Source organism: Bidens hawaiensis, unplaced genomic scaffold (assembly GCF_021521415.1).
Source record: "Bidens hawaiensis isolate Kalapana, Puna unplaced genomic scaffold, B.hawaiensis_p1.1 tig00001236_1, whole genome shotgun sequence".
In the NCBI taxonomy this organism is placed as follows: domain Eukaryota; kingdom Viridiplantae; phylum Streptophyta; class Magnoliopsida; order Asterales; family Asteraceae; genus Bidens; species Bidens hawaiensis.
This window is the reverse complement of record NW_027491070.1, coordinates 1090005-1101329: the sequence shown is the minus strand read 5'-3', so window position 1 is coordinate 1101329 and position 11325 is coordinate 1090005. Positions and strand designations below refer to the sequence as shown.

The following is an 11325-nucleotide window of genomic DNA, read 5'->3' as shown; positions in this document are numbered from 1 at the left end:
CATCCTCCCAGTATTCGAATTCGTCGGCCTGTTGCACGGAACGCAAGCGTTCGTCCAACTCAGCCTGGAATTCCTTTTGTCGTGCCTCCGCCCATGCCTCAACTTCATCGAGAGTCTGGCGGGGGAGTCTTCGTTTCTCAAACTGGGTATCGGTGGATCCCAGTAGGCGATCATTTACTGCACTTGTCCCAGCTTTGGTAAGTGGGGTAGTGTTCGTAAAAGCTGTGTTGCCGGTGTTCATCCCAGTAGCTGGGGTTGTGGTTACCGGAATTTCTCTAACCATCTTTGTAGAAGTTTGAAAAAACTGGAGAAAAATAAAGTTCTAGCTTTATGCACGGATGGCGCCAATGAAGAAACACCAACCGGACCCCGGACAGATTACTGGTAACCTGAGGGTTGGGTAGCTGTTTCCCACGAGGGGTTAGACCCTTGGAAGATGGTTCTTCTGATAACCTGCAAAACAGACACCGTGAGCTCGTCACTGAGAAGGGGGGGGGGGGTTCCTCCTTGTGACCACCCTCCGGCGTGAGAATCAGACTAGATTGCTCTTTAAATATAAAAGTATATTAAGAGATTGCTAGAGCAGATATCAGGTATATTATGATGATAATATGATAATGTAATGTGTTTAGATGATCATACCATTTGGGGTATTTATAGCCGAAGGTAGGTTTCCAAGGAGGTATGGCCGGCTGCAACAGTGTTCCTGTTTATCAACAGTAGCCTACGTACGTGCCCTGCTGGTAGTTGGTGGGTAGGCAGCGGCTGATAGTGACCAGGCCTGCTGTATACTATTCCCTTTCTACCAACTGCCGGCTACGCACGTGGTTTGACAGTAGTTGGTGAGTAGGCAGCGGCTAATAGTGATACAGTACAGGAGCATGTTGCTCGCCATACTGTATTAGTGAGCTGTCGTATCTCTGATCAGATCTTTCGCCCATACCTCGTCAGGTACAGTAAAAGGTCCTTCAGTATACAGACTGGCTTATTTGGGCGGGAGTATTCCCCCTCCCGCCTCTGTGCGGGATTGCTCCCGGCTTGGCTCATTCCTTCAGGTGACACTGAATGATCGAGAGCTAAGTGCCTTGTGCGTGTAGCCATGCTGCGCGGGTGGCCTTCCCTAATGGCTTGTATCCGAGGCTGCGGGGACAGGCGGAGTCCTTCACCATTGGGAGGCATTTCCTGCGGGACCAGCTTGCGTACTGCGCGTAAGGACGTCACGTCTCTGAGCATGGTTGGTCCTGCGGATCCAGTTGGTCTCTGCGCAGACGTCCCTATTTTAGGTGAGTCTTGCGGGTCCAACTGGGCTCTGCTGGGACCTACCTCTTCATAAGGATAATACGAAAACCAGAATGGTAAGACAATTTTAGGCTCTCATTTAGACTTAGTACGATTAGAAGACCAACAATGTCGGTTGACATCTTTGTAACTTTGGAATACAAAAAAAAAGAAAAAAAGCGTGTTATTGTATTCTCATGTATTAAGATATTAAGCAAAAAAATTATAAATATTGTTAGCGTAAAGGACCTCGATTTTAGAATCCTTTTTAGACATTCAAAAATGTTAAAACGACTCAACATAACAACGCCCTTTTTTAAAAAAAAGAATGTAAAGGATCGTCACGTTTCACACGATACCACACATTTTGAAACTTTTTTTGTTTGACATGTTTTACGCAAAATCATTTTTATATGAGTAACATGTTTGACACATGATATTTTTAAATGACTGACATACCTTTAGTGACAAATTAATATAGTTAGTTACGCAACATGTTCATACTCTTAGAACACTTATGCCACAAAGGTAAAATACTTTCACACACTTCATATAGATAAGTTTAGTGATTACTTGTTTTACTTTTGACGACACTTTGAATTTGCAACGAAAAGACATCATATTCTGTACTATATAAAGATTTTAAGTTTTTGAGTTAGGGATGAAAATGACTAGCTGGTTTATTGATTATGTTTCATGCGATTATTTGGACTGAAACTAAGCTTTAGCAAAAATTTGCGACCTTTTGCGACTAAAAGTTAATCCGTTGCTAATTTTGCGACAATTATGATTTTGTATAAAAACTGTCGCTAACTTTGCAACTTTTTCGCTCTCAAACTTCAGTCGCAGATGCCCGATTTTATATTACTGTGATTCAATCATTTCTTAAATTCATGGGACAGCATATAAATTAATCAATGAAGACAACAAGTCCTACAAAATCCGTCACTAATTTCATACATTTCACAACTTACAATAAGGTTACACTATCCGGTAAATTATAATAATGTCTTTGAATTTGAATGTGCATTTCATAATCTCTAGCAAGATTAGAATTTGTTTGTTTCTTTGAACAAAAGCGGTTCCTTAATGTTAGCTTCATCAACCAAAACTTCAACAACGTCTATTTGATCATTTCGCGACACCATCATGTTCTTCTCTTGTTGTTCTTTTAGTTCTTCAAGATCTTTAGCCTTACCCCACAATACTATATACAGCCCAATCACGATCCCGACCGCACCCACCGCACTGAATTATGATAAACGTTTACATTACATTAAAATACGGCAAAATCTGTAAAACTATATAGTGACAGGAAAAGTGTCGCTATAGCATGTGTTCCCAAATAATGAAATTTAACTTGATATTTATTAAATTTACTTGCCTTCCAACATATATCTGTTCTTTTAAGAATATAGAAGCAAAAATGGTCACAACTACTGTGTTCAATGGATTGAACATGGCTGAAAACACTGGGCCACATTTCTGGATGATCCACGATTGCAAGATTATGGAAATTCCCGAACCAACGATAGCCTAGTCGCAAAAGAGCATCGAAGCAAAGTGTCATTAAAAAGATTTTTGATTTGAACATAGATATTATAAGTTGAAATAGTAATTACCGCATATAATACAGATCCGAATTGAAAATATGAGGTAATTTTCCATGCATCCAAATGTGGGTCAGTAATCAATAAAAACGCACCGGATTGAACCGTTGCCATAAAACACATCCAAGCAGATAATGATAGGTGGTCAGGAAAGCTTTTAGTGACTGGTACCTGTTATATTGTAACAAAGTTCATTACTAAAATAATATGCATCAAACAAATATGATGTGTGTACTAAAAAATGACCTTTTGCGACGGAAACGGTCACAAATATTTTTTTGCGTAGTAGCTATTTACTTTGTGACCAAAGTATTGTCGCAGGACTTTCGGTCATAATTAACGACCAGATTTGTGTCTGAATACTTTGGGACTGATTGTGACCGAATTTTTAGCTTGATATACCTGAATAATTAGCCAAAATGACCAGCAACAACTGCTTGCAAAGAGACATAAGCAACCCAAGAGCCAAATATTATCAAATTCAGATGAATTTAACAATAGAGAATTTGATGAAGGCAAGTGTGTGTTTAGAAGCTTAGGGCCTTTGATGAGTGCTATTGCAGCTGCACTTGTGACACACACAACCGTCCCAAATATCTTCGCGATGGTTCTTAAGCTTCGTATATTTACGTGTTCGTATCTACAAATGCACATTAAATTATGAGACTGTGATCTTTGAATGCATAGTTTTAGTATGCATTTTAATTAGCGTGGTTCATATAGAGGAAATTAAATTTAGTACCCAATAATGGAGGCTGCAACAAAAGTGATGGCAGGAACAAGATTAAAAATGGCACTTCCAACTGATGAAGAGGCCAAGTATAAGCCTTCTAAGAATACCATTTGGCTGATTGTTATTCTGTAAAGGAAAAAAATGAAAGAAAAATTAAAAATTTCTAGTAACGTCGTCGTTTTCTTGTAATTTTAAGCATGTCGAAGGGAATATATAAAAATTTTGGTTTCACCACTCGTGAAGTTTAACGATTATATGATTATTTAGGTTGTGCGCGCTCCTTAGTTAAAAAAACATAAAGATATAAATATGCATGCTTGTTTCATATTTATCAACCCGTTTACAAGCCATATTCACTTCACTAGATCTTGATGTTACAAGTAAAGACTAAAAGATAAAGAAATCATTATTTACCCTATCAAAGATGCAAGAAAGATCAACCAAAAGCTTTTCCATCCGATACTACATCTCGTAGTTTTACTCCTGCTATACATAAACAAATATCAAAATCGGAAGGCATAAAGTTAGATTCTACGATAGCCAGATAAAAATCCGAGTTTAATTATGCACGCACAATACTTTAAGATGATGTTAAAACGTACCTTGAAAAGTAAGCGACGGGAGCCATGACTAATGTAGCAAAGGCTTGTCTATAGAAAACAAAAACCCTTGGATTCATACCTTCCAAAAGAGAAGCTCTAGTTGTTATGGAGACTGCTCCATATGTAAATTGCATCACAATCATAACAATTATTGGCTTGTAAAACTCCATATGCCCCATTGTTGCCTATGAAGCTTATTGTGTTTGTAAGGTGATGATTGTATTACAATCACAAATTGGAACTTTACTATTTTCAAAGTGCCTTTTTATACTCAAAATTTCAAGAGTTTGGGATTTGGATCTTGGGTACCTATTCTTTGAAATATATTGAACTTTAGTCCTTATTATATCATGTTGGCCATGTTACTATAGTTATTTGAAATTAAAGAAACCCCCCATAACATCGCATATGGGTATTATGTACTTGTGTCACAATGTCACCATAGTTATTTAAGAGTAAAGAAACTACCCGTAATAATGAAATTGCAAAACATATTTGCTTATCATAAACATACAATGATGAGATATCAAGAACGTATAGGATGTAGGATGGTTTCATCCTCAGTTTGCTTTTCTTTTTTTTATGTAAACTAGTCAAATATATCGACTTGCAATAATCAATATTTGTACCAAAATATATGTTTCTTTAGTCTATTTTCGAAAGGCCATCATACATCCTCTACGTTTGGATAACTATAAATCTTTAAACATTAACAAATATATTTTCATATCTGTATCCTCTAATAAACGTACGCGGTATGCCTATAAACTTTGATTAAACGTGAACCATGTAATTAATGTTATATGTAAGTGGGTGAGACTTAAAAGGTGGCAATTGATAAATGATAATTATGACAACATGATTCATGATACATACAATTATTCATTGGTACATCCGTATAGAAACCAGAATCTTCCTTCCCATAAAAACAAAAATTGTGTTCTTAGGTGTCATTGGTTTTAATCTTATTAGGTGCCTGTGATCAGTCACACATGGTGGCCGGTTCAATAATCGACCAATATATATATATATATATATATATATATTTTGTTACTTTTTTATGATATCTCAAAAAAGATTAAAAAAAATACGATGATATGTTATTTAATGTATAAGTTTGAAATTTACGTTCGTAATAAGTTTTGTCTGTTACCACAAGATTATTATGAATTGCTTCATAATATAAATCAATCGATTAGGGATCACTGTATCCTAGCTCACTTGGCAGAGGTTTTTATCTCTTAGTGGGAGATTAGCTATGATAATCCGAAACAAGTGAACTTGTTACTAATTTTGTTTTTGATCTTTGTAGCGCTAAATTATGTTTAAAAAGGCCTATGAAATTATGTGTAACTAATAGGTTTACTTATTTTATTATAGATGATGTGAAGTTATGAAGACGATAACCTCTACCAAGTGAACTTGTTATTTAATATTAATTTTGGTTTTGAAAAAAAGGCTATGAAGTTACGCGCAACTAATTGGTTTCCTACACACATTCTATCCGGACTATATATTTCCATCTTTAATCAGTTTGTTACATCTATGATATGATGCTAATTGTTATTAGTTCAATAATAATTTTGGAGAGTGAACACTTAAGTACCACTATAGTTTCCCCTAAATAAATCACAAATCCTACAACCCATTTAAATAAACCTTAATTATCTTAATGAATGCGAACATGGCAACTATAAATATTCTAAAAAATGAAGTTGAGGATGTGGCACTGAGGTGGATGTTGACAAGACTAGCTAGTAAAGGATCAAGTTGAAGTTGTCATTTGCCACTTGAGTTTTGGTTGTAAATAATGTAGGTTTTATATTCGTATGATTTTATTATCACCCATTATTTTTGTCATTTTTCTTCCTCTTGCCATATGCATCTAAACAATCTAATCATGCCAATTTGGTATTCTCTTTCATATGATCAATATGATCAAGCTTATCTTTTTATTGAATTATGTTAAAAAATGAAATTCTAGTAGGATAGATGAATGTATGTATGAGAACCTGATTTGAAATGGATCTCAATGGTTTTTTTAATTTATTTCTCTCTTTTTTTTTGGTATTTATTTGAAAAGAAAGTTAGATGATAGTATTGGATTATACTAATTTTTGGTTCACACATACCAATACGAATATATATATTTTTCTAATTGTAAATTATTACAACACTTTCTTCACTAATTAACTTGAACCCTCGCCATCTAAGAAGGATTTCACCCTAACAAACACTTAATTGGTACGTTTATGCTGCAAGCCATTTGATCCAACACTAATATATCTCTCTTTTGGTGATGATAGAATTTTAACATGAATGTACGTATTATTAATAAATGCTCATACTTATAAGTTATAACCTAATCTTTGTCAGTGACAAACCAACCAGAACTCCTACAATAAGAATGTAATTTACAAACAGAGAGGTTACGTGTGACATCACATATCAACCATATAACACTTGATAAACTTCAAAAACAAGTTGTAAAAACTGGTTTATTGTTGATACTATGGTCGAGTCATTTATCGGCCATACAAAGTTTATAATCAAAGATTGGAAAGCAACATCAAACAGAAAACCATATGGTCAACTTCACATATCGACAATGTGCTGATCGTCAACGTAGTGAAGGTACTTTGTAACAAAAAAAAGCATGATAAAAATACACAACTCGTTTTTGAAAATGGATCTGCTCGTTTACAAGCCTACAATTTAGCGTGCTGAAAAGAGCAGTACCAGGATGAGTAACTTTCTGTGAAGTCTTCACTAGGCAAAACAAAAACAAATTAATGAGTTCCATGTAGGCAAAGTGAACACTTTTTGTGGTACGAGGGTTCATATGCTACAGATAGTGTCAAAGTCGCTCCCATACCGTTTGGGATGCTAAGAAAAAACTCATAGAGGATGATGAGTCATCGAGGGGTGTTCATGGGAACGCCTTAAGAAAATAGTATATGGCAAACCTCAGGCCAAGTGTAGTTGGCGACTATTTGGGCGAGAATGGGCGATTTCGGGCTACAACAACCCCCCCCCCCCCCCCCCGTTCCGGAAATTTGTGAGGCGAGGAGAATTAGTCGCCGGGGTGTGTGTGTGTTGATTAGGTGTCATATGTGTAAATCGTCCCATTTTGTAGCCCCTCCATTACACATAAGATAAGATGGGATGATTCTAACATCATAAGTAAATCTTACCTCAGCGATAGTCCAATAGACCATTTTTTTTTACTTAATTATAAGTAATCAACCGTCTCAATTATTATGATACTATAATAAATTTAAAAGTTTACATGGTACTCAACCATTAAAAAATTAGAAAAAAAAGGTAAAACAGAATAAAACAATTTCTTTTCCGAAGTCCAGAATCTTCTACCACTCTACACTTCAACAACAGCTGCCATGTTACAAAGAGCCACGTCTAATATATGTTTCAAAAACCACGTGTCACCACCAAACCGCCTGTGTATCCACGTAATCAGACAACCCAACCTCCTTTATCCATAATAATGATCCAGAAGTCCCACAAAAACAGTAAAACATCTGCAAAATCATGGTACAAGATATGAAAAAGTTTACTGCTTGTGTTACATCAAAAAACATGCCAAAAATGGATAAACACACAATTATCCGGAAGAACAGGCTCAAGAACAAGAAACACGCGGCAAAACATCCAATCTTAAAAAAAGTTGTTGCATACCTTCTTTCGGATTCGTACATGTACAACCCTTTGGTCTCTTCTCAACCCTGGTTTGATTTACCTCCACCCAAGCAATTGTTTCCTTCCACTGGTAAATTATTTTACATTTATTATTATTATTATTATTATTATTATTATTGAAAGCTAGTATTTTACTCTTGAATTTACTAAAGGATTTGAATTAAGGGTGCACTTAGAAAAAACCGATTCGAAACTAAAAAGACCGACGGTTTGGTTTTATATATTTTTTCTGAAAAAAAAAAAAAAACCAGAATTACGGCTTGGTTTTGGTTTTCACAAATAAATAAAAACCAAACCGAGTTTCTAGATTTTCATTTCAATTTCAATCTAAAGTTTTTGCCATTCAAAAGGGTGGCGACGCAGCTTTTTGTCCACTTACCTCTTTATTGTAATTGGATCATTTTATTTTTAATATTAATAAATTAAACAAAAAAATAAATAATCTAAAGTGATTGATAAGAATTTAATAAAATATGTAATGAATATTTTAACCCAAAAACATAATAATCAATTGGTTTTTAATTAACAAAATTATTTAGGCCTAACAAAATATTTAAGCTCAAAAGACAAAACCGATAAAAACAAAGCTGAACAGAAAATGTTCAAATCAACCCGAAATCAACCCGAACACCGAAACTTCAGAATTCCAAAAACCAAAGTTCCTTTTATGGTGTTTTTTTTAGCTCAAAACCGACCCAAATCAAACTTTCCTCCAAAAGCATTTATCATTATTTAATAATTTTATAATCTTTTAAATATTTGTTTTGTATTTTAGGAATCCAGGAAGGTGTGGCTCTTCCTATTAGGGGAAAGAACAAGAAGTTGATTGATAAAGTTGTTGACTATCTAGAAGCTGACTGTTATTTGTACGCCCCATTGATTGATAATAATCATCATCATCATAAGTGTTGTTCTACGGGTGCTCATGATGTAGCAAATGACAATTCAGGTAACTAAATTCAAATTGATTATGTAATTATAACTTAGCAGGTGGTGAGATGAAAAAAGGTGGTGATGAGTTAAGCCAACAAGTTGGTGTAGGACATGTGGTTAAGAAAAGTGTAGCTTATCGTGAAACAGTGAAGCGTGTGGTTCACTAGATGTAAATAGAATGAGACATGATGTTTAAATTTGTTCTAATAGATTTAGATGGTTAAATGTTGTTTATATTGTGCTGTATTAATTTGTGCTTTCGTTAATGTGATTACTATATTATCATTAATTTACATGTTTAGGATCTGTGGTCTATTGGCAAAGTCTTTAAAATACTAATAATACTAAGACCTTTCAAGACTAGCTTTAAAGCCTGGCATGGGGATGTGTTATGTGTTGGGTTTAATACGGGTGTTGCCCCGGCCCGTCTTGGGTTGGGCAGTTGAAGACTAGAAGGGTTGAATGGGCTGGCCACCCACTCAATTTTAGTGGCCCGTTTTATATTATTTCTTGTAACTTATGGAGAAAGAAATAAACCCTAGTTAGCCTCCCTATATAAACAATGTTGTATCTTGTAATTTCTTTAACACCTCAATAAAAGAAGAGACCCTGTTCGTTGCCCGTGGACGTAGGTTACACACCGTGACCGAACCACGTAAATCCCGTGTTCATCTTTATTGCTTTACGATTATTATTATTATTATTGTGTTTTGAATCTGTGTTTCGTAAACCCCACTGCCACCACCAAAAGCATATTTATATTGTTTTGTTTGGAAGATTGTGTGCTTGTGAAAAGCCACTGCCATATAACAATTATTATTACATGATAGGAATGTGTGTGATTGGAATTTGTTATATGTGTTCTTGAGTTATACTGCCGCCGCCATTATTGTTTAATATTGAAATTGTCATTGCAAAGTCAAAGCAGTGTATATCAAGTTTGACCCTCTCATTCAGAAAAGAAGCGGAATCAGGTTCATTGCTTTCGTTTCAGTTTTCTGTTTGGGTTATTTATTGGTTCAGTTTTACTTCTCGTTTATCCGCTGCGTTTACGTATTATTGTTCGTTTTAGAAATCAATTAGAAATACCGTTGTATTGTATTGATTTCTGTCACCCTATCCGACTCCTTTCGGGTCAGCCGCGTACACGTAATACCTAACAAGTGGTATCAGAGCCAGTGTTGGCTCTCACTCTTTGATCTCCGGTATTATGGCTGATGAGGGTAAAACGAAAATCGAGAAGTTCGATGGACAAAACTTTGGATGGTGGAAGATGCAAATCACGGATTTGCTAATACAGAAAGATCTAGATGTGGCTTTGGAGGAACCGCCAGAAAAGATTACAGATGAGTGGAAAGCTATTGACAAGAAGGCGAAGTCAACAATTAGGCTTGCCTTGTCTATGAACGTGGCGTACAACATCTTAGACGAAACCACAGCACGTGGAATCATGGAGGCGTTGTCAAACATGTATGAGAAGCCATCATCTGCAAATAAGGTGTTCCTAATCCGGGAGTTGGTAAACACACGCATGAAAGAGGGAGGTTCTGTTACCGAACACATATACACCTTCAATTCTCACCTGAGACGTTTATCATCGGTGAAGTTCAAGATTGATGATGAATTGCAAGCTTGCCTACTTTTGTCTTCATTACCTGACAGCTGGTCAGGAACTATCACTGCAGTCACCAGTTCAGTTGGTTCGGATGCCTTGACTTTCAACAAAGTTCGTGACCTGATTTTGAATGAAGATTCTAGAAGGAGGAATAATGGAGAATCATCAAGCACTTTGCTAAGTGCTGAAGGTAGAGGGAGAAGCAAGAACAAAGGAGGCAACAGGGGTAGATCAAAATCTAAGAAAAGAAGCAAGTCTAGACCAAGAAAAGATATTACCTGCTGGAATTGCCAGGAGAATGGGCATTTCAGAAGTCAATGTACCAACCCTCCAGCACCTCAACAGAAAAAGGAAGTAAAATCTACTTCGGAAGTAAATGCTGCTACAAATGAAGTTTCAGATGATGAAGCCCTAGTCTGTTGTGTTGAGAACACAGTTGAGTCTTGGATCATGGACTCTGGTGCGTCTTTCCATGCCACGTTTAGCACAAAGAGCCTAATGAATGTTAGAACAGGAAACTTTGGTAAAGTCCGTTTGGCGAATAATGAGGCTCTAGATATTACCGGGATGGGGGATATCGACTTGAAGACTTCTTTAGGAACTACATGGACTCTGAAAGATGTCAGAATAATTCCTGGGTTAAGGAAGATGCTGATTTCTATTGGGCAGCTTGATGTTGAAGGTTATAGTGTTACTTTCAGAGGAGGGCAATGGAAGGTCATAAAAGGTAACTTGGTAATTGCTCGCGGGAAGAAAAAGGGCACGTTGTACATGGCAGAAATCTCAGCGGGAGAGGTGAATTCAGTGGCTAGTGGACCGAGTCCATCATGTTTGTGG

The 11325-nt window shown here is 36.2% G+C and overlaps 2 protein-coding genes across 3 annotated transcripts; one reads left to right on the top strand and one right to left on the bottom strand.

Annotated features, from left to right (window-relative positions):
* Positions 1-2170: 2170 nt before the first annotated feature.
* Positions 2171-4444, bottom strand: LOC143567199 (WAT1-related protein At4g30420-like). 2 transcript variants are annotated; one of them, XM_077053673.1, is made up of 7 exons: positions 4224-4444; positions 4036-4104; positions 3631-3747; positions 3291-3528; positions 2901-3059; positions 2663-2814; positions 2171-2526 (listed from the first exon to the last, which is right to left on the bottom strand). In XM_077053673.1, the coding sequence occupies exons 1-7, from the start codon at positions 4400-4402 to the stop codon at positions 2328-2330; spliced, it is 1113 nt and encodes a 370-aa protein (XP_076909788.1). In that variant the 5' UTR covers positions 4403-4444; the 3' UTR covers positions 2171-2327. The 2 variants fall into 2 exon arrangements, with proteins under 2 accessions (XP_076909788.1, XP_076909783.1); XM_077053668.1 differs by having other exon boundaries at positions 2393-2814; positions 4036-4107.
* A 3103-nt stretch (positions 4445-7547) lies between these two features.
* On the top strand, positions 7548-9107 carry LOC143567180 (uncharacterized). The gene is made up of 3 exons (XM_077053655.1): positions 7548-8010; positions 8716-8889; positions 8931-9107. The coding sequence occupies exons 1-3, from the start codon at positions 7773-7775 to the stop codon at positions 9038-9040; spliced, it is 522 nt and encodes a 173-aa protein (XP_076909770.1). The 5' UTR covers positions 7548-7772; the 3' UTR covers positions 9041-9107.
* Positions 9108-11325: the final 2218 nt, after the last annotated feature.